This window comes from Rhodofomes roseus (assembly GCF_022264815.1).
Source record: "Rhodofomes roseus strain CIRM-BRFM 1785 chromosome Unknown C8Q71scaffold_3, whole genome shotgun sequence".
NCBI classification, from domain to species: Eukaryota; Fungi; Basidiomycota; class Agaricomycetes; order Polyporales; family Fomitopsidaceae; genus Rhodofomes; species Rhodofomes roseus.
In genome coordinates this window covers 1,048,799-1,073,804 of record NW_025952959.1, presented here as the reverse complement: position 1 = coordinate 1,073,804, position 25,006 = coordinate 1,048,799, and the positions used below count along the sequence as shown (strand labels likewise).

Sequence of the window (25,006 nt, the reverse complement as noted above, 5' to 3'; positions counted from 1 at the left end):
TCAAGCTTCAGGCCTTCATATCCTCGATCATCAACGACAAATGACAACTGTACATTTGTAACTTAGCCTATTGACAATGCCTTGAAATTGCGAGGAGTACAACTTTCCTGACGATACGCGTTTACATGTGAAGACAACGATACTGCAACTGATGGTACACTGAGATGCTCATGCCTTACATGCTTTCTGGATAATACGAGCTTGAATTCTTCGTTCAAGCGTAGCACAAAACACGGTATTCCTGGGTGGATGGCCGATCAGTTCATCGCGCTTCTCAGATGCAAGCACGACTCACAGGCTGGGTAACCTCCGTGTTCCCAACCGGAACAAGTGCAGCTTACTCACAGCATCAGCTTCTGGAACCCGCGCAGCACCACAAACACAACACCTACCGTCAAGCTTCTCGCTGACCTTGCCTGGGATGACGTGCTCGCCGTGCTGCACTCTCGCGACGAAGAGTGGCGTGCCGTCCTTCTCGCGACCGCCCTCCACGGGCTGCGCGCCGAGGCTCTGCACGTTCAGGCGGCCACGCGCATCGATCCAGCGGAGCGCGCGGGGATCCCCGACGAGGACTTCGTACTTCGGGAGCTACCGAGGGCAAAGTGAGCCCGAGGGTGAGGACAGGGGCACGGAAGTAAGCACCCACCGAAACTTCCTTGAAGCCGTATCCGACCACCGCGCCCTTGGGGAAGGCAGGCGATACCTTGCCAATCTCTACATCAATGCAGACAGAGGTGAGGGTTGCGATAACATCATCGAGGACGATACGTACGGAGACCGCCCTGCGGTAGTGTCAATGATCAGCAACTCGAACTTCGTTGACGTTTCACGACGGGTGCATACCTCGTAGAAGCCGCGGCAGACGTACAAAGTTTCGCCGTTTTGCTGACCGGCCGGGAGTGCGTTCTGGGGGACCTGACCTCCCTCAGAGAGGATCCACGTGGCGGGTCCGGAAGGACCGCGTTCGTAGAAGTCGCGCTTGCGGGCCTCGGCTTCCTGAAGCCAATTCTGCAGGCCCCAGACCAACGCCTTTTTCTGAAGGGGTTGTCAGTATAGTCAAGCAATGATTTACACTCGCGTGCATACCTCATCTTCGTTCTTGTTGTGCTCGTGGTAGGCATAATAGCCAGCGCCGATGGCAGCAAGACCAGCGACAAGACCGCCTCCGATCTATGTTGAGGAGTAGATCAGCAAGAGCGCAGCTTACAGCGAGGACGCTTCCGCCATGTACCTCGAGCTGCTTCTTGCGGTGGTCGTCGAGGTCATACCAGTTCTTCTTGCGCTCTTCATGATGGATCTCAACCTGCTGGTCTTGATGTTGATCCCAGGCCTTCTCGTCGCCACCATATCCGCCTTGTACAATGTGATGATCAGACTTCGTGTACATGCTGGTGCGATGCATGGATGAGCATACCTTGCGGCGGAGGCGGCGATTGGTACTGAGGCTGGGACTGAGGCTGGATGTAGCCCGGGTTATACCCACCCTGCTGCTGTTGCTGGTAGCCACCGACCGGCTCCTCCATGCGACCCCAGAGCGCCGGAGTGTTGGGTGGCTCCCATCCAGGCTACAGGGCCGTATGGTTTAGCTTATGCGCAGCTCATGTTTCACTACCCAAACGTACCTCTGAAGTGTGCGGCTGTATGATCGTGTACGTGACCCCTAGTGTAGGTGATGCCCTCCCGATCAGTACATATTCGCCATGGTTATGCACCAAATGCTCACCTTGATACACGACGACGGTGCCCGCGCCGTACGGGGTTCCCGGTTCCCATTCGTACACTTGAGACATGCTGGTCAGTATGAAGTTGGGTTAGATGGCAGAGATGGCACTGGTCGCGGGGTGCTCTGGGGTACTCAAGGAAGCCCAGTGGGTATTATATAGATGTAGACGATTGCCAGGCAGGGCGATGCCGTGGCAGCGCCTCGCGAAATTCAAAGAGAACAGCACCAGAGGTCATCGCCCCGCACGTGCATGAGCCGAGGGCGTCCTTGCTGCGAACACGATGTACTCGACAACGCTTCTGCGCCACTGATCACCGCGATCAGCGAGAGGAGATGCAAGGGACATTGGGGCACGCGGCGGCGATTGCGAAAGCCCAGTCTTCTTGCGAGTCGTCGGTTGTCGAGTACGCGTGGTGGTTCTAGAGAAATAGTAGTCAGACTAGTACCGCCAAACAGCCAAGGGGCCCGATAGAACTACTTCAGAGTACTAAAGTCAAACTCAAGTCTGACACAATCGACTGCTGTTACTTAGCGGTACACGTCGGAACACGAGGCCGTGCACTGTCTCCTCGCCGCAGCTCCGAGTCGTCACGGTGCGTGATCTACGTTTCCCATAAACCATCGATGGGTCGTACCCACTGGAGTGCATCCCCGCCGCTTCGCAGTCTACGATTTGGCGCGGAAGGCACCAGCCAATGGACCTGACCGTGTTCGATGAAAACGTCGTCACGGTGGAGAACGTGCATAGCGGCAGTATACGTAGTAAATGAACTTGTGAGCAAGTTCCTGGAGTCATGTCTCCGGTGGGCATCAAAATCATACTGTCGTGGGCTGCCAGGGGCCGTACAAGCCAGAAACAGACACATGTCGGTTCGAAGCACTGCTAGGTAGTAGTGTGGCCAGACGGCCAAATGAAAAAGTTGAAAGCATGCGCGTCTTCTGTCAGACTTCGTCACGGTCGACACGGACTGTAGCGTGCAGCGACGGGCGAGCCTGACGTCTAACAGGCTATAAGTTATGGCAGGCTGTGGAGTCTGGACCTCTTCCAGGCGCGGCGTACCCACCTTGCGACAAATGTTCTCCCGTCTGATGATCAACATTGTCCTCAGAGGTGGAGCGGCCGGTGTCGACTCCGAACTGCAATCTTGTTCGAGCTAAGAATCAGGCAACCGGGAGCTTGAACCTCGTCCAAGCATTGGATGACGGGAGCCTGCTATGATACAGTCGAGTCGATCAAACAAGGAACGACGAGGCACTCTATTTGACAGTGTTCGAAGGAGTGGCAAGGACTGGTAGCTCGTGTCTAGCGATACAGGAGGTCGATGATTAGTACAGTCGCTGGGCCAAGCTTACTGCATTGTACCCAGCCCACATTGAAGACGAAGCGAACGGAACAGAACGGCGATGTAAGATAAATCGTATAGGGAGTGTGGAAGGTGGTCAGACGATGTCCATCGAGTGGCGCACGGACATGGGGACGTCCGGCGCTGGGCGGGGAACCGTCATCCGCCGGATGTCGAGGACAAAGTCGGGGTCCTCAAGCGGGAGGGGAGGTAGAGGTGACTCTCGTTCGTCCTTCTTCTCGTCCTTGTCCGAGGAGACATAAGTGTCAGATTCGGAATCGATTGAGTAGTGGGAACTCGAGGAGCGCGTAGAAGCTAGGCACGGGGGCTTGAGGTTGTCAACGACGTTCCCGTCCGGTCCGACGTCTGTGAGGGAGATCGAGATGGATAGTTTGCCAGACGTGGTGTAGACGGTGTCACGTTTGGAGGGAGGGGCGATGGTCGGAAGGACAATGTTGATGGGTTGCGGGCCAGCCGGTTTGGACCTGTGAACCGGCGGAGGTAAGCATCATGCACAAGAGCAACGAACTTGCTTTACTTACCCCAGACGCCATCCCTCGGGGAGGCGTTGCCACAGATCAGGTCGTAGACCGAGGCGCTTCACCATGACTTCATAGGCCTTCCGGTAGTGCCTGCGCGCCTCATCACCAAAGCCGAAGAACGCGAAGAACAGGAGAGCGCAGCCGATAAAAGACCACTCGCTGAACTCCAACGAGCGGGCTGCCAGCAGGCTGGAGCGCCACAGGATGGCAGGGTACTGGTTGACGGCGGAGAAGTCGTAGTGCAGGTCCGCCAGCCCTCGCCACACATAGATCGGCGACGATGCGTTCACGATCATCGTGTAGATGCCGAGCGGGAGCGTGAAGATCATGTTGACCGCGGCAAGCCCCATGAGGCGGAGGTACCGGCTGAAGTTGAGGTCGCTGTTCGTTGCCATGATTTGGGCGAGCTGTTTGCGCCGCTTGAGGAACGCTCTGATCGTCAGTGCTGGATGTGTACTAGGTGAACACGCAGTTAGACATTGAGAGATATGTATACGCACTACAATAGAAAGCGGTCATCGTGCCGAAAAAGACGGGCCACAGATCATAGATGAACCACGAAAGGATGGTGTTCGGAATAGCTGGCCAGCATCCGATGCCCTCGTAGATATCGAACCGGTGTCCCTGCATGAACCAGTCTATCGGAGGTCAGCTTCAGTGGGCTACGTGAGCTCAAATATAACATACAGAGCAGAACCTGGAGGATAGGGAAACCGGAGCCGATCAGTGTGTCTTCAATGATCATGCGACGCTTGTCTTCGCGCGTGAGGTGGATCGTAGTGATGTTCGCGATGTGGTACAGACGGCGCATGATCACCAGGGCTGAAGAGCAGATAGCAATGCTGGACGCCAGCGCCCATCTCGTCGCTGCATGAAGAAATTCTGAGGTGCAATTCCCGGCGCGAGACTCAGGTACGTACTGATGTCGCACCATACTGGCGCCCAGTTTATGGCGTTGTCTTTCCAGACGATGTTGTTGATGAATTGGAGGAGACATTGGCTGCCGACCCAGAAGATGTATTGTACGGATCCCATGTTCCATGCTACGCGAAGTGAGTCTCATCTTCGGAGGACATGCATTGAACTTACCACGTAGGTGCCAATACAGGGGGACGTTGGCCAGAACGAACCCAAGTAATGAGAATGCGATAGTAGCATTCTCTTGCACTACCCAAGGGTCGGAGTCGGCCATTGTCGTGCCTGAACAGCGGATTAAAGTCGTTCAAATAGAGACCTTTGGAGACTCTGCACGACGGGAGCCTCCGAAATGGGATACGTGGCTCTGCGGGCTGAAGCTCTGAAGAGTGAGATTAGCAAAGGAGGGAAGCAGCGGGGGTCGCGCATGGCTGGTATAGTTCTCATATCCCTCTCTGAGAATGGTATGTGTTGTACTGCGCTGCTAGCGAAGCACCGTTAGACAAGGTGTGGAGAAGAACAAGGAGTCCTTCAACTTTCTTCTTACCAAAAGCGGCCAAAAGATTGACATATCCATATATGGCAATCCTCCGGAAACGCCCGCATCAAAGTTTGGGCGCTAAAAAGAGGCAGCGCGCTCGTCGCGTACTCACTTGCTCTCACTTGTAATTCAGCCTTACCGTACTCAACGGTACTGTCTCGTCGAATGTAGTTTTCTGCAAAGAGACTCAATAAATTCGGACGAACTGGTATATGCGGCCGCCCTCAGTCATCCATCTCCGACTCAAAAGTCGCATCGCACCTAGTACCCGGCCCGGGTACTACAAGTTGCTACAGGCAGGCAAGTAGGGATCGTCATCTATGCGTCTCACCGAGGAACCCGGAACGTTCACGATGACCGGACTCCCGTTGGCAGCATTGGAAGGGCTTCCATCTGCTGCCAGAGAGACGAAGTGCTAGATCCTGTCCAGGTTGGGAAGCACACAAGCGGGTGTTATGCCTCATGACCGCTTCGCAGCATGGTACGTTCTGTCAACTCAATGGAGACGCTCTCACAGCAGTGTCGGCACGTTATTGGCATGCGGTGCTGACATCGACGCGGCGATCGGCTTCCGGGAGCTTCAGCGAATTCCATGTCGCCGGGCAAGCAATCGGAAGAGCTCTATTCTGAGCATACCATCCCATATAACAGCACCGGATGCTGGGCTCTGGACCCTCGGAGATGAATAAACTAGGCAACACTCAGCTCGGCATTCTATGGCAGTGTGGCGTTGTATATCGAGACGAGTCCTCTGTCTCAGAGGATCGCTCGGGCGCCCAACGCGTAAGTCTTCTGACACTGTCCCCCTACACGCCAGCGCTGAGGAAGTCTGTTTGCGAGAATGTATCATGGACGGTCGTTACGCGCGACGAGCTGATCTCATGATCACACCAGGATTTGTTCGATTGTGCATCGCTGCAGTACCACGGACCGTGTATGACCTCAGACAGCATCAGCTGAGGTCAGGCAGTAGAGACATATGAATCCCATGCTACAGTCTCCACAGCATCGTTACCCTACGATCGCTCGAAGGTGCGCACCCCGGAGATCAATTGCTACCTACTACCCGCTTGGTTTATCACAGGCCTTCCTGCTGATTTCTGTACGACCGTTCTATGACCTGCTGCGTCGCAAATAGTACGACGCAAGAACCCGCTTTGATGCACGCGGTCGTGGTCAATGTGAACTTCAAATAACTCCGCATGTACGTGAGTGCCATGCCGCCATTGTTATAAAATGAGGTGAGACCTGTTTCTTCCAATAGTGCGTTAGCGACATCTGTGCATCCCACACGATGCGGTCCTTCCGTCTGATCCTGCAGCTTTTGGCCTTGGGCATCACTCAGGTCCTCGGTGTGCCCCTCACGCCTCGAGACGCAGATGCATATCCCACAGTGACTCTCGACTACGGGACTTACCAAGGTGTCACATCGGGGAGCGTCACTTCGTACCTTGGGATGAATTACGCCCAGCCTCCGTGAGTGCCCTTTGCTTCAACACTACATGAATCACCGCCTCATCCGACTTCAAATAGAGTGGGAAACCTTCGCTTTGCAGCGCCGCAGGAGCCTGAACCATTCACCGGGGTCGCGGATGCGACGAGCTACGGAGCAGCGTGTCCGCAGCAGGACATTGTGCTGCCCGACCTCTTGCCGAAGAACGTCACGATTACTTCGGCGTCAGGCCTGATTTCTGAGGATTGTGAGCTTGTAGGTGTCCGCTGTGGTGCTCGGACTGACACCGCATCGTCAGGTTTGAACCTCAACGTAATCAAGCCAGCAAACGTTTCCGCGGGCGACAGCCTTCCTGTATTATTCGTGAGTCGTCTCGCACCACATGCCCGACTGGATAATGCTCATGACACGCAGTGGATATTCGGAGGTTTGCTTTCGAGAGAATGCTATATTGCACGCTACTTACTTACTCGGCATTGGTCCAGGTGCCTTTGAGATAGGAGATGCATCGACATACGACGGGTCGCTCTACGTGGAAAGATCCATCGCGCTAGGACAGCCGATCATCTTCGTGGCTCTGAATTACCGCGTGAATGGTTCGTCGATGACACTCCTCATCCATGTTCTCTGTCTGAAAAATACCAAGCATTTGGGTTCATTGCTAGCCAAGAAATCCTGGACGCGAATGCGACCAATCTTGGTCTTCGTGACCGTAAGTAGCTAAACACCAGACCTACGTTGATCTGACGCCATTGTCTGCTTTCAGAGCGTCTCGCGTTGCAATGGGTCAACAAGTACATCTCGCAGTTCGGAGGTGACCCTGAGAAGGTGACGATGTAAGCATAAGCTTTGGAGTGTTAGGCTTTTGGCGTGGCCTTCACTTAATCTCATGCGACGCTATTTCGTAGTTGGGGAGAGAGTGCAGGCGCATTCTCCGTAGCTGCTCATTTGGTCTGGAACGAAGGCGATACTGGGGGTCTATTCCGCGCCGCAGTCATGGTACGGACTACTCATCTACATGCTAGTCTCATAGCATTGATCACTACTATAGCAATCGGGGCCGCCGATCTCCTTAAGAACTGTTGCCGAAGGCCAACAATACTACGACCAACTGGTCGAGAATACGGGCTGTTCCGGCGAGGACGATACTCTGGCGTGTCTCCGCAGCGTGCCGTATCTGGAACTACAGGCGGCGATTGCTCTGAGTCCCTCCTTCTTCAGTTACCAGAGCTTGACCCTGGCATGGGAGCCTCGGATTGATGGACAGGTCGTTCTGCGCAACGGGATGAAGTATATACAAGAGGGCTTGTATGCCAAGGTAGGCGGTTGCTTGTGCTACAATGCCGACGGTGATATGCAAAGGTCAACGTCGCATGCTTCAGGTGCCCGTCATCATTGGAGATTGCTACGATGAGGGAACGCTTTTCTCGTTCGGTAACGTCAACGTCACGTACGTTTTCTGCCTCTCTTTTCTCTGCCCTTGCTCATGAAGGTGCAGGACGGATGACGGATTCCTCGAATATGTACATTCAAAGTGAGTCACATGCATTGCCGGATTTATAACACTGACTGTCCCGCGCAGCTACATTCCTGTCGCTTCTGACTCACAAATCGAGGCTTTGGGGGAGGCCTATCCCTCCGATCTTTCCGAGGTATGTGCTCGTCTCACCTGTGCCATCCAAAGGGCTCACTGGATGATGCAGGGTGCACCCTATGACACAGGCATATTATGGGCGCTGACGTCAGGCACTTCCATGTCCTACTATGAACTTGTATTGACCAATAGACAGGCCGGAATTCAAACGTCTTGCGTCTTTCCAGGGCGATTGGTTGTGGCAAGCACCTCGCCGTTACTTCCTGGAGACAGTATCTCAGACGCAGGATGCATGGTCATATCGTTGAGTGACCTTTCCTTAAGCCGCGACAACCAAAATTGACGTCTTTCCTGGGTAGTCTACAAGCGTGGCACCCAGATACCGTACCTAGGAGCTGCACACGCAACCGATATCCTGGAGTTTTTCGGCTCTATCGACTACATAGCACCGGATGCGCTCAGTACGTGCTCCTCACGCCGTCATCGTGGTTAATTCGATGCTCATTAAATGGGTTTCTGTATGATCCAGTCTTCTTCACCAATAATCTCAACCCGAATGCTCCGGCTGATCTCGAGTCTGGCCTTAGCAAGCTATCAGACATCACTTGGGACCAGTGGGGCTCGGACATTTCGGCGCCGCCGTTGTTGACTTTCGTTGATCCCGCACCTGAGGTGGAAATCACCGCAGATACATTCCGGGCTGACGCGATCAGCCTACTGAACGAGCTCATGTTACTGTTCCCGTGAGCAGTGTATAGTGTCATGATGTAACGAACTGCCTGTGTGTCACGAATTGGAATGTTACTGTTGTCGGGCCCTACAGTCCGCATCATTGAATATATGAGACTCTGGAGCTATGCAGTAGCCCGGAAATCGACAACAGAAAAAATACAGGCAGCTGAGAGACTCGCACTCCGACAGTCAGTAAGTTAATGGACGCAGGAGCGTGACTTGACGCGGTTGGTCACGAACACGTGACTCTTCACGTAACGCCAGGCCACTGCGCTGCGTGGCTAAATCATAAATGGATCCCCTCGTCCCTCTCATCCTCGTCCTCGGCGACCCGCGGCTTGCGTTTGCTGTATTGTGCATATACTGACTGGTATCTACTTCTACTCCTGTGTACGATAGGCTGCGAACCAACAAATCACTCCTGAGGGGCGTCCATGGTCGATGGACAACGATGACTTGGTACCAACGTCTGATCCTGAAGAGTTGGAAGAACTCGAGGCACACTCTCCTTCCTACTGGGCTGAACGAGAGGCACTATCCCTACGTGTCTGTCCGTTAAGAGTCACTGACGCGACTACTCTTGGTCGGTTGATGCAGAACTCGCATGCAAGCGCCGACACCACAGCAGAAAGCTCGCGATCTCCTAGGACTCCTGGGAGACAGTATGTTCCTGGCTCGCCTTGGAAGCGCAGAAAGGTAAGTTCATCTGCTATCATGAAATCGATTTGCTGAACTACTCGTGCAGTTGTCCCACCCTCCAGATGTATACGCGGAAAGTAATACGTCGCCTCGTTCACGGTTGCCCTCTCCACCGGACGCGAATGTTTTGTCCATCGACTTGCCACGTCCTACTAGCCCATCACCCGTTCGACATCTGGCGCGAGCTAGACGGAGTTCGTCACCCATGTCTAGTTCATTGCTTCATACTCCTACCGCCAACTCAGACGATGAGGATCCGTTAATAGCTGCGGGGTATGACACAGACCGCACTGGTTCGCAGATTGAACGGGAACGAGCACTCGCTGCGTCGATCTCCTCGAAATCAGTCGATCTTCTTGCCCCTCAATCTATCAAGAATACTCTTCCACCAATACTCGATGTCCCTTCTCCCAGGTCTCGATCCCCGTCGATGGACCCACTTTCTTTCTTTACTCCTCGATCTCGCTCTCCTCATACCCCGCCGCGCCCCCGTACACAAACCCCCCCGGTTGCGTACCATGGGTCCTCGCCGTTGTCGCTGCATTCCTCCCCTCTCACACCCGTTCAGTCACCCAGAAGACCCAGCGATTCTGGCTCTGCGTCGTCGCCTGTTGCGGGGTCTTCAGCAGTCAAAACAACAGCAGAGCAACTGGCGGCCATTGCCGCTGAACAGGCACAGGCGCGCTACTCGTTGCGCACACGTCTGGCGCGTCAGAAGAACCCTTACGCATACGACAAGGCTTTGTACAAGCGTCAGATGCGCTCGAATCCGGAGGCTATAGTCAAAGTGATCAGTCCGCGCCGGCGCGGGAAGGATCGCAGTAAGAGCGCAGCGCGCTCAGGAGACGAGGGCAGTGACCCCGAGTATTCAGGGCGGGATGAGGACCGGGACGCGGAGGACGAGACGCGGAGGAGACGAAGTAAAAGCAGGTCGCAGAGCATGGGTCAAGAGGCAGCGCCGGAGTCGAACGCAGAGGAAGATGAAGGAAGATCGTCTAGGCCACGGTCGCGACGCAGAACCCCGGGAATGCAAGTCGCTGCTGCGCCATCGAGACCGGGTCGCTCTAAGGACCCACCACAACGTGTGGAGTGGCAACCAAGCGCGTTCAACGAGTCGTTCAGTAGTAGCGATGAAAGCGTCGTGAATGACGTTACAGACAATGCGAAGAACAGGCCGCAAGCCCAGACTCGCCGTAGGAGGGCCAGACCGTTCCCAATGAGAAAGAAGGATATCGTGCGCAGGTCAGGTACCCCGGAACAAGCTGCTGAGGTAGGGGATTTGCCGTCATACCTCCTGGGCCAACTAACATGAAACCCCGTTAGCCTATGTCGGATGAGCACGAGCGTTCGACTATTGATGCAGCCAACAGCTCGGACGGGCAGATGCATGGACCCGCTCCGACGTGGCGACGACGGAAGAGTTCTACTCTATTCCCTTTGCAAACGCCTCCGAGTTCTCCTTTCGGTGGTGATGCGGGATTCCATGATATGCACGAGCAGCAGCCTTTCGCAGTCGACGAGGACTTCTTCCACAATTCGGGCAGCCCCGTCCCCCCACCTTCTTCGACGCCGATGGATGTCAATACATCATCGCCTCGTGCTCTGATTTCACCGCGAAGTGCACGGCAAGCTGACGCGTCTGACTCTGACGTGGTTCTACTTTCCGATGGTCGCCGGTCCTCTCCCGACCTCTCAAAGCACAATCCTACGGATGTCGATAGCACCGACGAGCCATCCGACGAACAGGAGATGAATGCGAAAGACCGTCAGCGTCTCAAGGTCTTGCAGCGAATGATGCCACGGGTACTCATCTCACGCCATCTGCGGAACGTGGAGAAACCTAGGCCGCGGCGCACTGCTACGCTGTCGGAGAGCAGCGGCAGCGAGAGCAGAGACGAAGGCCAACCCTTGCGACCCGGAGAGTCTAGGATCATCAGGCGAACCGTGTCTGGACGAGCCAATATCGATATTCGTGGGGATTCAGAGAGCTCAGATGTCGAGATGGTGGATGTTGAGCATGAGATCAGCTCGTCGAGTAGCTATTCGGAGTCCGATCTAGACAGAGTCGCGGTCCACAGGCCCCGTCAAACCTGGCACGACACAAAACAACGGTCTCAGCAGTCGGCTCCTACGGAGGAAGAGGATACCGATAGTGACCTAGGCCAGGAGATCGGACAATGGGCACCGGAAAACCCGTCTCGTCGAAACGAGCGTTCGAGAAATGGACCAGTGCGGGAGCGGGACCTCATCGATCGCATGCTGTCACGCACGAGAGTGACTGGGAGTAAGAAGCGCAAGAAGAACAGCACAGGAACAGGTCGCTCCCGCAGCGTTGGAAAGACGTCGCGAAACACGTTACACATTGTTACAGCTGGCGCAAGGCGCACTGGGTCGGGTCGTCAAACTGTCCTTCCTTTCGACCGTGCTTCAAGATCGCGAAGCGCATCCCCCTCAATCGACGTTGTTGGTAAGCCTCTGAGTATCTTCATTGGCCATCACGTCTTAACTGTCCGAGAAACAGACGAAGTACACGTTCACATTCAAGATGGCTCTTCCAAGGCAAAGACGCGCCGCAAGCGCAGGGAACCGCGTAATCAGGGTACCTTGTTCATGTTTGCTGGCGAAGGCGGGCACCTAGTCTCCGGGAGAGCGCACAAGGCAGCCGTCACGATTGATGCGGAACAAGTCACAGCCAATGTTGTACCTAACGTCCGTCTCGCAAATCGAGACCGCGGCTCAGGTGCCGCGTCTAAACCGAAGTCTCGAGGAACGAATACCGCAGCAAACACGGAGCGTACTCTGCAGGACTACTGGAATGAAGACGAGGACGCAATTCAACTGCACGCGCGATCCTCCCTCGAACCAGACGCAATATACGGCATCCCTTCGCGTCGGGTAACGCTTGATTTCAACGTACCGTACCTGCCTGCCGGCCTGACTTTCGGCACCGACTGTTCCCTGGGAAGGGGATGCCTCCACGAACTCCTTGGAATAATCACTGCTCAACGCGAAATACATTGTCCAATGCCATATTCGCATGCCAACTTCGATCTCCGTCCAACCATGTCTGTGCAGGACTTCGAGCTTGTCTTAGAGAAGACCTGCCAGCGTATGCGGGATCTGTTCTCTCAGCGAGATCTACCAACTACGGAGGGATCCAGGCCGTGGCAATCCTTCTTTCATTCGACAGTACAGCATCTCTCTTGGCTGTTGGGCAGGGCTACGGAAGCGGAGTATGTTTCGCTATGTGCGTCATTGCAAAGACATCTCCCTCAGCTGCGCGATATCGTTGACGAGCCGATGGAGGTGCTACCGGAAGATGAAGGTCCAAACGTTCTGGAGCTAGAGATCCGGTGGTTCATACTGGAGGCCTCGACACGCCTCGAGTGTCATCGCGCCAAACGTTACGGAGTTGTGGAAGGGACGGCCGTCAACCTCAATATCAAACGTTTGCTCGCTCGGTTGTGGGGCATAGGCTTCAGGGATCTGCTGAGGCCGTTCAAGGACGATGAGGCCGGTGCTCCGAACGCGGCAGACCTAGCCTTTATCAGAAGAGTCGCCGAACTGTGGGTATCTGCGATCCACTACGTCGACGCCTGGTCATCGGCAAAAGACGTCGTTCTAGATGAGAACGATCGTCTCGTCTCTCTTTGGCATATTCTGCATGGGCTTGTGTCACACGAAGGATTGCTGCGCGATATGCCCTCCGAAGTCGCTGCCAGTGAAATGCTGTGGCGTAGCATCTTCACGCTCTGTTCTCTCTCACAGTTCTCCGTGCACGGAACTTCCCTGTCATCCCCTCGCATACCTGCCTCGTGGCAGTTCGTCATCCTGGCGCTGGATCGCATCAAGCTGGCCGCAGACCCAGCTTTGGAAGCATCTCTGTCGAAGCGTAGCTTGCACAAACGCGACGAATACATCCGAATCTTGGTCGGTCGATGCTTGATTCTCGCTCGCACGTGGAAATGGCCGCTAGGCGATGCGTCCAAGTTGCTGGAGGATGCGTCCAAGGCGTTGGAACGCTTGGCGGTGATATTCAAGAGTCGCCGCTTCGCCAACCTTTCTGACGAATTCCCAGAGTTCCCGAGTTTCTTGCGGCACAGCAACATCAATCTCCTGTCCCAGAACAAGCCTAGCGATACCGCGTTCACCCTCTTACTGAAGCTCATTGTGAAGACGGCTGACGACACGCGGCCACAGACTGATGAAAACCGGGGCGTCGTCAGTCAAACACAGATCTTCAATAAGCTTTCATCCTTCTACGTCCCTCTTGGCACTGTGCCTTTCACGAAGGCCACTCCGCCAAATCGGCAGCAACTATCCATGGTATACAATCGATTCAGCGCGGTGGCTGTCGCCATTTACCTTGATTCGTCCTTGGGGAACCTCAAGTATCGCCTCGCTAATGCGCGACGGTACGTCAACTTCAAGGACGTTGATGACGAAACGCGTCGCGCGTGCATCAGAGGCCTGATGCACCTTGCTATCCTGCTTCGACATCTACGTTTGCCCCTGCAGGATATATGGGACTGGCTTGCCCACATGACCGATATCCTGGTGGACGAGTATATGCAAACGTACAATGGACGAGTAGCTGTTGGCATCCAGATGCTGCTCGGTTGTGTTCGCCGCATCCTTGAGACTCCTCTCATGGACCCGGATCAAACTGTATCTGAGTACCCGGATCCCGCGTGGTTGAAAGGACGTAAGTAACTACTGTCTGCACACCGTATTTGACGGTTGAACATGGTTCGCAGCCTGGGTGAAGCGAGTGTTCACCCTCGATACGCAGCTCAGCGCCAACGCGCTGACCGGAATGGAGATCCGAAAACTCGTACAGTCGTTTCTCGATGCCAGGGCTGCGGCCCTTCCGCCTCCACGACGGACGCGACCGTCAGCAGACACAGCAGAAGATAGCCAGGAGAGCCAAGAGTACTTCGAAATGGAGGAAATGAATTGGGATGACCCTGAGCTTGTCGCTGCACTTGATCCCGAGAACTCGGCCAAGGCGCAAGAGCTGAAGCAGAAGGATGAAGCCGTTTGCGAGGTGAGTGTTAGATTCAGTCCTTGAGATGAATTCTCATTTTGCAACACAGATCATTGCACAAGACATCGTAGAGACGATCTATCGTCTAGTGATGAGGCACTTCAGCGGCCCCAATGATTCCGAGACTCTGGAACAATATAGTGACGAGACGGACCGATGGGTAGATTGCTGGGTCGGGTGTGCTAGCGTGCTAGTGCAGAATGGCAAAAGGGTATGTAATCAATCGTACATCAATGCTCAAGAGGAGCTGACACTGCGGCTAGGATTGGTCTTGGTACCTCACCTTGGGCCCCCAGTCTTGGGAGAAGATTAGCGACGATTCGTGGCGTCGCCGTGTCGGCTTGCGCTTCATGATGATGGTCCTTAGGCTCGATCCTTCCGCTTACTCCGTAAGTTACTGAGCGTTACGACGGTGCGTTCGAGACAACTTACGCAAACCACCGTCTAGGCGTACCAGTTCCAATTCCTTGATGTCCTCTTGCAGTGCCTGGTGGCAGCAAAAACCACCATCGAACACGAGTACATGTCCCTGCTCTGTTCGATTGATGGCCTGCGACATCCGCTTCTCGAGGATATGCCATGCACGCAGGACGCGGAATCTGCGGACTACAAGATCTCCAGGAAAGATTTCGCAGACAAGCGGCTCTCTTTTGTGCAGAGTATGGCTCAGCTTCTCCGTGTGGTATGATGTATGACTAACTGAGTCGCAGAGATCGTCGCAAACCTTGGGCATCATCTTCTGGCCAATCCGGGTCCAGAGCCTAAGACCGTCGCGCTACGGGAGAAGTGTGTTGGGTCTGTGCTCACCATGCTGGCGACCATGCAGAACATACATCAGGTGAGAGTCGTCAGCATCCTCCCGACATGTAAACTGACATCGGAACAGTCGCTACCAACAGACTCTGAAGAGCGTGCAAAGTACACGTCCTTCTGTCAGCAAGTCTATAGCTACTTCGCTCCCTTCCACAATCTCAAGACCAATCCTCGCCTTGCTCCTCTCGCTCAATGGGCAGGATCGCTCTGATATGCCTGTTCGTGGATTTTTCCGCTGTTGACTCGAGCATACGTTGTCTGTAAACACCATTGTAACATTATCACCCACTCATCGTGTTCTATTCTCATGGACTATCGGATACAACAAATTGTCGATTGTAGTCAAATTGTAGCAGTATCATCATGACACCTTGTCGCATTTTGAGATGCTATCCATATAGGCTCCCATCTCCGAGACCCACTGCCGTTCAAGCCAGGCGCGTTCATGTAGCGCGCCGCGGATGACGACTTGTCGGCACAAGCCGTTGGTTGCGGAGGCATCTCCTGCGTCTGCTGCCAGTTTCTCCTGAAGGGCCGCGTACAGCTCCATGCCCATTGAGGTCGGCACCACTTCGTCCTTCTCGCTGAGCAAGACGAGCGTGTCCTTCGACAGTCGCGCGAGGAGGGACTGCGGGCGCGTCTCGCGGACAGCAGTGACTGCGTCCCATTTGTCGAATGCGAGCGGCGCCAGGTAGCGATATGGGAGCCATCGTTGGGGATACAGAGCCTGCACCATGCCGCCGATGGAAGAGAACGGGTTCTCGAGTATGAGACCCTTGACGGAGGGGTAGTCATCCGCGCTCAGCGAGGCAGCGAGGCAGACGGCGACCGCGCCGCCTAGCGAGTGGCCGTACAGGACGACGGTAGAGTCGGGATAGCGGCGGGTGGCGTAGGAGAGGGCTGCGGTGTAGTCTGCGAGGATGCCACGCTGTGTCGGGGTGCGGGAGGATGACTTCCAGTAGGAGCGAGGTGCTACTGCTACAATGGAGACATCGAGGGCTGGTTGTGTCGAAGGTTTAGATGGCGGTCGTATGCCGTGCAGCAACGTCTCAAAGACAGGAAGCCGGGCTAAGGAGTTTCCGGCATTACCTGTGATGCGATATGAGTCAACGATGCACCTGGCTCTCGAAGAGTCAACGGAAGAACCTTGTAGATATACGACGACGACCTTGCGGGCATACGGTGTTGTTTGCTTGACGTCTTTGCGGACATCGATCCCATACAAGGTGATGCCCTTCTCGCTTTCCAGGTGCAACTCCTCACACGTTAAACCCTTTGGCATAGGTACATCGGCGCCAAGGCTTTCTGTTCTTGCACCAGGCGGTGCGTATCCTAATTTACAGCCAGAATCATGCATGTTAAGCATTAAGTCGGAGGAAGAGCCGCTGGCGTACGAAAGCCGAAACTTACTCACCCATGTAGATAATTTTTCGTTGAAAGACTACCATCATGAGGCACTATGAATAAATGCTGTGATTATCCGCGCAAGATCCGCCTATACCACACACTCACCTTGTACGCCCAGAGCGCTGCAGGCAATCCAAAGAAGGCAGCTATTGCCAGCGATACAGAGGGCGCTTCCGATGTAGGATGCAGAAAGGATATAGGGCTTGCTGTTAACAACGACGGCAGCATCAACCCGTAGTCGCTCTTGTTAAGGGCAGTATCCGGGCTGCGAATGTTGTAGAGAGCTCTTCTGTGCGGTGCAGGTGTGCAACGCCTAGACTGATTATTACTACCGCTCCGGCACACATAGTGACGGGATGCTAGAGGCAAGCACGGGGGGCATGTAGACGGTGCCGCTCGAACGCCAGGAACAGGTGAACATTGTCTTGTACATGACCTGAGTATTCTTTCCATCGGTATGTTTGACGCATTGGATATCAAAAATGGATGCAGGGACAACAGACAGTGGACTGGCAGTGGCGATGTGCTCCTCCTAGTCGTAAGTCATGGTTCAAGATAGTTTCCTAACCGAGACAAGCTCCTCGCCGCGGGCGTTACAGACCGTGGGGAAGCCGCGCTCGGCGGGTACTGGCTCAGGCTGCACGCTAGCAATCGAATGAATGTCTTCGTGCTACTAGGGCATCCAAAACTACACAGTACTAGTATTATATGTTTCTACGCACAATTGCTAGGACGACACTAACACTTGGAATCCTGGCGGGACGACGGCCCGATACATAATGAATAATGATACTTGCCGAAAACGCTCTCCATTGGCATCTATTGTCCTTCCTCTTGACTCTCAAGGCACTGCATTCGCGGGATGACCAGTCCGGGCCTCTTGCCCTTGGCGATCTCTTGCCTAAACCGCTCTGCTATTAGAGCGCTGCGCTCCCTGCTGACTCGGGGTCCTCCGTCTTCGTAGTCTTGCGACGGTAACTGGTCGAGGGCGCGCATCGTACTGGTAACACGCGACCTACTGGTAGATGGGCCGACGCTCAAGTCCTCTTCGAAGCGTACCGTGGCTTCAGGCTGCAGCCCCCGGATGCGTTGCTTACTGTCCTGTTGTTGTGCACGGGACAGTCTGCGCTCACGCTTGGCGATGTAGCTCTGCGTCGCAAGGTCGGGCCGGGCTTGGAAGAGTTTCTCCAGAGTCAGCTCGCGCTGGATCTTCAAGACCTGTCTCCGAGACTTGTCTGCGTCTTCACGCGATGTATGACCAGGTGCGTCACGCATAGTAGCGCTCTTCGTGGACAACTTACGCAGTTGCCTCAAGTCGTCCTTAGGCCTATCTGCGGGCTTGCTCTCGGCTGTAGCTGGAAAGAGGGCTGGTAAAGGGGGTTTCTCCAGAGGTTGCGTTGATCCAGATGCCGACGAGTGATGGGGGTTGAGCGAGCTACCGACTGTCGGTCTGGGGTAATCGGCAGATTTGTCAAGCCTGCGGCGTTTTGCTGAGGGTAACGGTGGTGACGATGTTCGTTGCACTACTAGGTTCTCCCTATCTGCCAATGGCGATTCGGGATCATACCGAGGCGACTTTGTGGGACGAGCTGCAGAGGTCGGCGTTGCGGGTGCAGCATGGTGTGCGACATTGGATGACTTCGACGGTGTGTGGGGGTCTAATTGAGGCGTGGGCAGCGGTGATTGCTTCCGTTTACGGACATTCTCAACCCCCGTTTTAGCGAGAGGAGTTGCCGTATGTTCTGCGGATGCGTTACGGTTGCCGCGAGGTGGAGTTTGTGGCTCGGACGGGGCACCGTTCGCTCGTGGCATGAGTATCTGTTTTTGCATTCCAGTCTTCTCACTTCGCGGGCCGTCCTTCGACGAGGCTGTCGCGGGGAGTTCGCTGGATACCATACTCGAGACTTTGGGCGAAGTCTGATTTGCGATTTGCTTTCGCGGCGTACAAGACGGGCTGGACAAGACAGGTGATGAACTCCTGAGAGAGGCCCCGAACGGGTCCTCGTAGATGCCCGCCTGCGTAGCGAACAGCTGATGTGCCGTCCTCGCTCGCTGCTCTTCAGCATCTTCGTCCTCAGTGTCCTCGTCACTACCGGCAGCTGCGAAGACCCGAGACGCGGCACGTAAACGTGCCATCGCTCGCGCTGTCTCTTCCGCCGTCGCGCGTCCTCCTCGGAACGCGGGCTGCGACTTGGGAGGCTGCTGCATATCGGCGACATCGACCGGCTTGGCCAGGTCCACGTCCGACGAGATTGGATCGGAGTCGAGGGTTGCGTCCTTCCCTCCCTCCATGATCCGCTCTACGATCACGCGGTCCTTCCCCCTGAGGTACTGGTGCATTACCTCGAGCTTCCGCCTGAACTTCCCACTATCCGCCCATCGCTCGGCGAGTTCGCGAGCGCCGTCGCCCTCGAGATTTCTGATTGCGACGTCTTCTCCGGCCTCTCCGAGCAGCTCGTGCGCCATATCTCGTATGTCAGCCCCGGAGTAGTCGGTCTCGGGCCTCACACCCGTGACGCCGTCTGAGGCGAGGCAGCCGGAGAACATCTCGGGCATGCACGCCCAGTCGAGACCCTTCAACGCTGGGTCGAGCGTATTGGGAATGAGCTCCTTGGGCTTGAATAAGGAGACAAAGGCGCGCAATTCGGGAAGGGGAGAATGCCGTGAGAGCGGGACCAGCTACGAGCCACACAGAGTCAGCCGGCGTGATCAGTGCCAGGACCGAGGAGGTGAGCGTACCAAGTGATTGATGACTTCGCCAGACTTAATCTTCTCCTTCGTCGTCTTCAAATAGAGTTCCCACCCCGCGGTGCCCATCGTAACCGGGTTGACGTACACGACGTGCTTCCCCGTGGTGCTCAAGCTAGGGCCGGCATTGGCGGCAGCGGTAGGCGCGCGGCCACCATTCCCATCGACGTTGACATGTTCGCACCGGTTGAAGCGCTCACAGGCGTGGAAACGCGTGCTGGCCGCGTCCATAGTTATGATGCGCTTCAGGAAGGGGTCGCCGGCGAGGTTGCTGTACACGCCGTGCTTGTAGCGGTCGACGTGGATCTGTATGCATTCATGTGAGCGACAGTTCAAACTCAGGACGCTGCGTGTCTGACTGACCTGACTGTCGAATGCACGCGCGACGGCTTTGAGGACGTCTTCATATCCCCAGGTCCAAGAGTTGATGAAGAAAAGGGTCTTCGATGGGAGTAGCGACATGAGCGATACCAAACCAGAAGTTGCTTCGGCCTAGGCCCCTTTGTCAGCCCGGCAGTCATTTTGAGACTGCAGCTGTCTGCTCACCTTCGTCGGTACGCTGATCGTGCTCAATAAGCATGCGGTGTCCAAGTGGATCGCATCGAGGGTCTCTGCGACAGCACTCGACTTCCGCTTTGGTCTCGCATGCATTGCCGATGATGATTCCGGCCCCGCGAGGAAGGGTTGCAGGAACGGGTTCTTTGTTATGGACTCCAGGAACCACGGTTCCGCCCTGAAGTCGCCGGTGTGCAGCACCGTGCCCTTGTTGCCTTGGATCAGGAACCTGGATGAAAGCTCGTAAGTACACCAATATTGTCTTTGCTTCTGAACGTACATGACTGCGCCCGGACAATGATTTGCATCGAACAAAGTCACATAGATGACTTCATCGTCGCTCGGTCTGATCTCGGTCGGCGTGTTCAGGGGCACTGCTCTCTGTGGCACAAAGAACATGTCAGTGATTTATTCCATGGCGTTGAAGGCAGAATAAATTATGGGTCAGCACGATGGCAGATTTATAAGTAAACACTGAAGGGCACTGACCAGGAGGTCCCTCGAGCCCGTATGATCAACCGTGCCGTCCTCAAACCGTCTCGGTTCGACCTTCAGATGCTTGAAAGTCCTGATCTTCTCTGCACGCAGGTCCATGTCTTTCAGAGCCCGCTCGTTGTACACTTCGTGTCGCAGGAGCATTTCCTTCGCGTCTTGCGAGCACACGATCACATGCCCGAACGACTGAGCGGACAGTCCCATCAAGTGGTCGGTGTGCGTATGCGTGAGTAAGTGAAGGGCGACTTTCTCTTCCGTCCCAGTGAAGTTGTCAACGCGGATCTTATAATTCCGGACGAACGAGCCGTATGGTGTGCCGGGAGGCATAGTGGCGTCGCATAAATATTCAAAGCAATCTCAGCACTGTGTAGTACATATGTTTGAGCAACTTCATGACATCCATGCAGTACGTATGCGTATACCTGAGTAGTCTTCAGCCTGTCTGGCCGAATAGGGGCCTGCTTGTAAATTCTGTGGCGAGGATGACGGCTTTGTGCTCGCGTCACGGTTGTGCCGTCGACGACGTTGCAGATATAGCAAGTGTTGATAGTTTGGTCAATTTACAGCGGTACACGCGTGTAGGAGGAGGGGGGACGAGGGGGGACAGATGAGTGGATGAGAAAGGGTTGTGAAGGCACGTCGGTGGCGGCTTGGTGGCGGCCACAAAGGTGCGCGCGACTGTGACGTCCCGCGAGCCTGTCACATCCACGTGTTGTGGCCACGGGCGTGACAGTTCTCGCGCGCGCGCTTCAGTACCCGGGTTCTCACTTGTCGTTGACGGTCATGGCGTCCAAGTCGAAGGCACGGTGAGTAGCATCTGCCTTACTCTCGCTATGATTTTGGCTGAATCACTTGTAGGACGGTCATCGTTCGGATGGTTTCTTCGGCCAAAACCGGCTACTTCTACACTACGCAACGGCTCCGGATAGGGCCCAAGCTCTCCGCTGTGAAGTACGACCCGAGAGGTGAGCCCTGGCTTTACTGTACTTTGCCATCTAGGGTTGCTTACTCACCGTTTGCGACTTCAGTTAAAGCGCGAGTGCTATTCATGGAGACTAAAAAATAGACTCGTCATGCACCTCGTGTCCACCTGATGCGCATCCTACGACTGATGGACACTTCGCGACGACTACGGTCATGTCACACATCAGCATTTGCGACGGAGAAGCTTATGCGAAGACAGGGTGTCCTATGAAGACAATATGTGTGTCACGAGTAGCACTTGTGCCTACCGAGTAGCTCATCAGGTGTTCTTGCTAGAGTATGGATGCCTGTGGATGCTTCGTGAGCACATTCAGCAATTTGCGTCTGTGATCCTCAGATTATCGCAAGTGTCTGTCATGTTATGCGTAACCCACTCGCAGGAGTGTAGTCCGAAACACGACACCACGAACACCTCAGTATCCCATCCAGAGTCTACCCCGTGGCAGCGAGATGCGCAAATATGACGGCTCATAGACACCGTAACTTCTGGAATGTGGCTTGCATTGCAAATGGTTATGATATGGAATGCGTATAGTACAGTTGTTGGATATGCTTAGACCTAATGAGCCCCAACGACGGGAATGGACGCGAAGACTGCTCCGACTCGGTACAAATACCCGGGCGTCATCCTACGGAATGCGAAATGCGACATTGCCCGCCTAGAAGTCACTTCACCAATGGCCGTATACCGGCCCCGTTGTCCTTCAGACTGGCGGCGTAGCTCTTCACTTCCTTCTCGTACTGATCTACGAGGACAACGGGCCTCAGTAGCACAGGACGACATGCAGGAAGTTACTCACTTCGGGGTTCGTCAACCTTTGGCTTCTTCGCAGCTGGCTCTGTAGCAGGTTCTGAGTTCGTAGCATCAGGAGAAGGGCGCTTGCCCCGTCGTTTCTGTAAGCATATGTGAGTCGTTGTGTCATCGTAGAGAAAGGACGGCGAACATACAAATCGTTCATCGAAGTTCCGCTTCCTGATTCAAGAACGTTGATCAGCGTTGTGTTCAGTGATACAACGTCTGATCACACTCACTTCGCTAGTATCTCTTCCTGCTGCTTCTGCTCTTCCTCATCCTTAGCACGTACGACCAAGGTCAGTACAAGGGAACCACCGACGCCTCCAATAAGCTCTGAGCTCACCTTCTTGATACGCTGGAAACGCTCTAGGAACGAACCATCGTTAGAGAAGACATTCACGGCTTTGGGTTTGGGGTGTGCAGTAGGTTTGGGCGCCGGCGGAGGAGATACCGCAGCGACATAGGGGGCTGGAGAGGCGTACCCGTTGGCGATCGGCGGTGGCGAGATGGTGGACATAGTGTCGAGTGTGTCGGGCGGCGTCGGACGAGGTGGTAGTCGGGGGTCGGGGAAAGGGAGGAGGATGGGGGGTTGCGAGAGACGTCGGCCCGGACTTCGGGAAGCCGACCAGTACCTTCTCGAATAAGTTACTTACATAAGTACGTGAATGGTGGCGGTGGTTACCGTGGGAAACTAGACGTAGTGTTCCTTGCTTAACTCCGTGTCGAGTGAACGTTTGAACTTTTGAGTGAACTGCCTCCATCCGACGATCTACCGTACATATGCTGGCATGGCACCTGCACTACTGCGCGAGGAGGTTGTCCACCATTGAACATCACACAAATGATTTTTCCAACGGTTACGCATTCGCATCAAAAAACTTGTGCGGAATTGTAACTTCACTGTCAGGCACTTCAAGTTCCATGATCGCTCGAGGACCGAGAGGCCACGCCGGAAGGAATTCAAAGTTGTGCTCGAAGACGAGACGCTCTACGTTGACCAGGAGCTAGCTGCTGAGGGCCTCGGATGGAAGCTTGAGCAAGGCAGCGAAGGCGTTTCTTTGACGCTGCATGGGTGGCAGCGAAACCCCTTCACCGTCACCGACAGTGGTAAGTAGGTTCATTCGTCAGTCGTAATGCCGTTTTGTTACAGTAGTGACTGGACCCGATGTGTTCAGACATGCTTGTTCGGAGGACTTTGGAGAGTCGCCAGACTGAGGCCTGAAAGCGCAGAAGGCTTTTAGACTATCTCAAGGAACGGTGATGTTCCCCGGCTGTGTCTGAGTACTTGATCGTTCAACCCGGCAACACAGACGAAATTTGGCCAGGAAGGCATTTGTGGGTAGCGACACACTCACGCGGCGGGATCCAGGCAAGAGAAAGAGGAAGTGGATACAGATAATGACGGAAAACAAACAGCCTACGACCGACTACGAGCAGCCATCCGTCTGCCCTTGCCAGGTCTCTTCGCAGCGCCTTTTGCGCTCTTCCCGCCCTTCGCCTTCCCGCGACCTGCACTGCCCGCGTCGAAGCTATCCGTCGACGACTTGGTGTTCTGCTTCGAGTGTTTCCTCGGCCCACCAAAGCCAAACTTCTGATCCCGTGCTTGCCGGGGAATCTTCTTGCCCCCCGGCCCAGCCCCCTTCGCACGTTTGGCGGGGCGGTCGGAAATGGCATCTTCTACTGCGACGTCGAAGTTGTCGTCGTCGCCCTGCGGGTTGTCGAGGGCGCCCTTGCGTTCTGATCACATAGCAAGACCATGAGTGTTAGCCACAAAATCGCCACACAGCACGTAATACGCACTTCGCTTGAGCCCCTTGAGCCGCTCCTCCATGTCCTTCTTGCTGCGCTCGCGCTCCTGCAGCTTCTCCATCTGCACCTGCTTGCCGTACTTCTTGCCCTCCCGCTCCTTCCGCTTCTCCTCGCTCCGCTTAATCGTCGCGCCCTCGTCGAGCAGCCGCTGCCGGATGCGCTCCATGTGCGCGTCGGACTTGACCATCTCGGCGAAGTAGTCAGGCGGGCGCGTGAAGGGGAGGTTGTGTTTTGCGGCGAGGGATTTTGCGAGCTGGGCGCTGTGGAGCGCTTGCTTGTAGCTAAGGTGTACTGTCAGAACGGTGGCGCCGTACAGTAGGTCTGGTACACGTACAAGGCGAGCTCTCGATTCAGATCATCGTCGACGTCGACGGTGATTGTCTCTGGGTAGGTCACGACCAATGTTTCTGTCCAGGGAAGGGCTGAGGGTAGCTTGATTGTGTCCCGTATCCGCTCGAGTGCGATCTAGAGGCCATGAGCAGTCATTCAGGACTAAACGGAGACTACATACCTTGTTGTCAATCTCAACCTTCTGCTGCGGCACGACGTCCTCATACACGGATTCCGCATCGGAAAGCTCGTCGACCGCTACGATTTCCTCTTCAGAGACATCTCCCACAAACTCCGGACCGCTTGATTCGGGCATTGAACTCCTTCGTATAAAGATCGAGTCGTCTAGGGATGGCCAGCAGTCGGTGCAGTTGTGAAAGACGAGCAACAGTGGGTATGGCCAGTGGTAGGCTCGAGACTTCAGTTGTGCACTCAGCCACCGGGCAGGAAAACCTGGTGCACGTGAATCAAATCCCCGAT

General features: G+C 55.0%; 9 protein-coding genes across 9 annotated transcripts; 3 read left to right on the top strand and 6 right to left on the bottom strand.

Annotated features, from left to right (window-relative positions):
- Positions 1 to 214: 214 nt before the first annotated feature.
- On the bottom strand, positions 215 to 1,790 carry C8Q71DRAFT_854071 (carbohydrate-binding module family 12 protein; the record flags this gene model as incomplete). Its single annotated transcript, XM_047927004.1, has 11 exons — positions 215 to 241; positions 296 to 336; positions 393 to 588; positions 647 to 714; positions 773 to 782; positions 844 to 1,035; positions 1,087 to 1,170; positions 1,232 to 1,353; positions 1,415 to 1,565; positions 1,623 to 1,660; positions 1,724 to 1,790. 11 exons carry the CDS (start codon positions 1,788 to 1,790, stop codon positions 215 to 217), a joined length of 996 nt encoding a protein of 331 aa, XP_047783012.1.
- Positions 1,791 to 2,855: 1,065 nt separating this feature from the next.
- C8Q71DRAFT_738387 (putative fungal pheromone GPCR, STE3-type) lies at positions 2,856 to 5,056 on the bottom strand. Its single transcript, XM_047922659.1, has 6 exons — positions 4,698 to 5,056; positions 4,529 to 4,651; positions 4,296 to 4,475; positions 4,109 to 4,246; positions 3,609 to 4,053; positions 2,856 to 3,551 (listed from the first exon to the last, which is right to left on the bottom strand). Exons 1-6 carry the CDS (start codon positions 4,798 to 4,800, stop codon positions 3,164 to 3,166), a joined length of 1,377 nt encoding a protein of 458 aa, XP_047783011.1. The 5' UTR covers positions 4,801 to 5,056; the 3' UTR covers positions 2,856 to 3,163.
- Positions 5,057 to 6,278: 1,222 nt separating this feature from the next.
- On the top strand, positions 6,279 to 8,885 carry C8Q71DRAFT_344947 (sterol esterase). The gene is made up of 16 exons (XM_047917955.1): positions 6,279 to 6,540; positions 6,598 to 6,764; positions 6,816 to 6,880; positions 6,932 to 6,944; positions 7,003 to 7,113; positions 7,164 to 7,229; positions 7,284 to 7,353; positions 7,426 to 7,516; positions 7,569 to 7,835; positions 7,900 to 7,967; positions 8,016 to 8,051; positions 8,100 to 8,169; positions 8,221 to 8,258; positions 8,308 to 8,414; positions 8,471 to 8,572; positions 8,641 to 8,885. The coding sequence occupies exons 1-16, from the start codon at positions 6,359 to 6,361 to the stop codon at positions 8,856 to 8,858; spliced, it is 1,671 nt and encodes a 556-aa protein (XP_047783010.1). The 5' UTR covers positions 6,279 to 6,358; the 3' UTR covers positions 8,859 to 8,885.
- A 1,087-nt stretch (positions 8,886 to 9,972) lies between these two features.
- On the top strand, positions 9,973 to 15,613 carry C8Q71DRAFT_700191 (Mus7/MMS22 family-domain-containing protein; the record flags this gene model as incomplete). Its single annotated transcript, XM_047920106.1, has 9 exons — positions 9,973 to 10,812; positions 10,887 to 12,021; positions 12,070 to 14,247; positions 14,300 to 14,589; positions 14,639 to 14,800; positions 14,853 to 14,978; positions 15,038 to 15,248; positions 15,300 to 15,427; positions 15,476 to 15,613. 9 exons carry the CDS (start codon positions 9,973 to 9,975, stop codon positions 15,611 to 15,613), a joined length of 5,208 nt encoding a protein of 1,735 aa, XP_047783009.1.
- C8Q71DRAFT_344686 (Alpha/Beta hydrolase protein) lies at positions 15,462 to 17,374 on the bottom strand. Its single transcript, XM_047917953.1, has 4 exons — positions 16,915 to 17,374; positions 16,817 to 16,859; positions 16,549 to 16,734; positions 15,462 to 16,491 (listed from the first exon to the last, which is right to left on the bottom strand). The coding sequence occupies exons 1-4, from the start codon at positions 17,260 to 17,262 to the stop codon at positions 15,764 to 15,766; spliced, it is 1,305 nt and encodes a 434-aa protein (XP_047783008.1). The 5' UTR covers positions 17,263 to 17,374; the 3' UTR covers positions 15,462 to 15,763.
- A 1-nt stretch (position 17,375) lies between these two features.
- Positions 17,376 to 21,375, bottom strand: C8Q71DRAFT_344685 (uncharacterized protein). Its single transcript, XM_047917952.1, has 7 exons — positions 21,030 to 21,375; positions 20,602 to 20,970; positions 20,393 to 20,493; positions 20,104 to 20,341; positions 19,921 to 20,049; positions 19,549 to 19,863; positions 17,376 to 19,488 (listed from the first exon to the last, which is right to left on the bottom strand). Exons 2-7 carry the CDS (start codon positions 20,932 to 20,934, stop codon positions 17,629 to 17,631), a joined length of 2,976 nt encoding a protein of 991 aa, XP_047783007.1. The 5' UTR covers positions 20,935 to 20,970; positions 21,030 to 21,375; the 3' UTR covers positions 17,376 to 17,628.
- Positions 21,301 to 22,068, top strand: C8Q71DRAFT_738358 (uncharacterized protein). Its single transcript, XM_047922658.1, has 4 exons — positions 21,301 to 21,413; positions 21,466 to 21,572; positions 21,636 to 21,811; positions 21,868 to 22,068. Exons 1-3 carry the CDS (start codon positions 21,391 to 21,393, stop codon positions 21,671 to 21,673), a joined length of 168 nt encoding a protein of 55 aa, XP_047783006.1. The 5' UTR covers positions 21,301 to 21,390; the 3' UTR covers positions 21,674 to 21,811; positions 21,868 to 22,068.
- Positions 22,069 to 23,070, bottom strand: C8Q71DRAFT_738355 (uncharacterized protein). The gene is made up of 5 exons (XM_047922657.1): positions 22,731 to 23,070; positions 22,624 to 22,664; positions 22,540 to 22,564; positions 22,392 to 22,485; positions 22,069 to 22,337 (listed from the first exon to the last, which is right to left on the bottom strand). The coding sequence occupies exons 1-5, from the start codon at positions 22,902 to 22,904 to the stop codon at positions 22,258 to 22,260; spliced, it is 414 nt and encodes a 137-aa protein (XP_047783005.1). The 5' UTR covers positions 22,905 to 23,070; the 3' UTR covers positions 22,069 to 22,257.
- Positions 23,071 to 23,804: 734 nt separating this feature from the next.
- C8Q71DRAFT_700304 (eukaryotic rRNA processing) lies at positions 23,805 to 24,842 on the bottom strand (the record flags this gene model as incomplete). Its single annotated transcript, XM_047920115.1, has 4 exons — positions 23,805 to 24,124; positions 24,188 to 24,477; positions 24,531 to 24,661; positions 24,708 to 24,842. 4 exons carry the CDS (start codon positions 24,840 to 24,842, stop codon positions 23,805 to 23,807), a joined length of 876 nt encoding a protein of 291 aa, XP_047783004.1.
- Between the last annotated feature and the right edge of the window lie 164 nt (positions 24,843 to 25,006).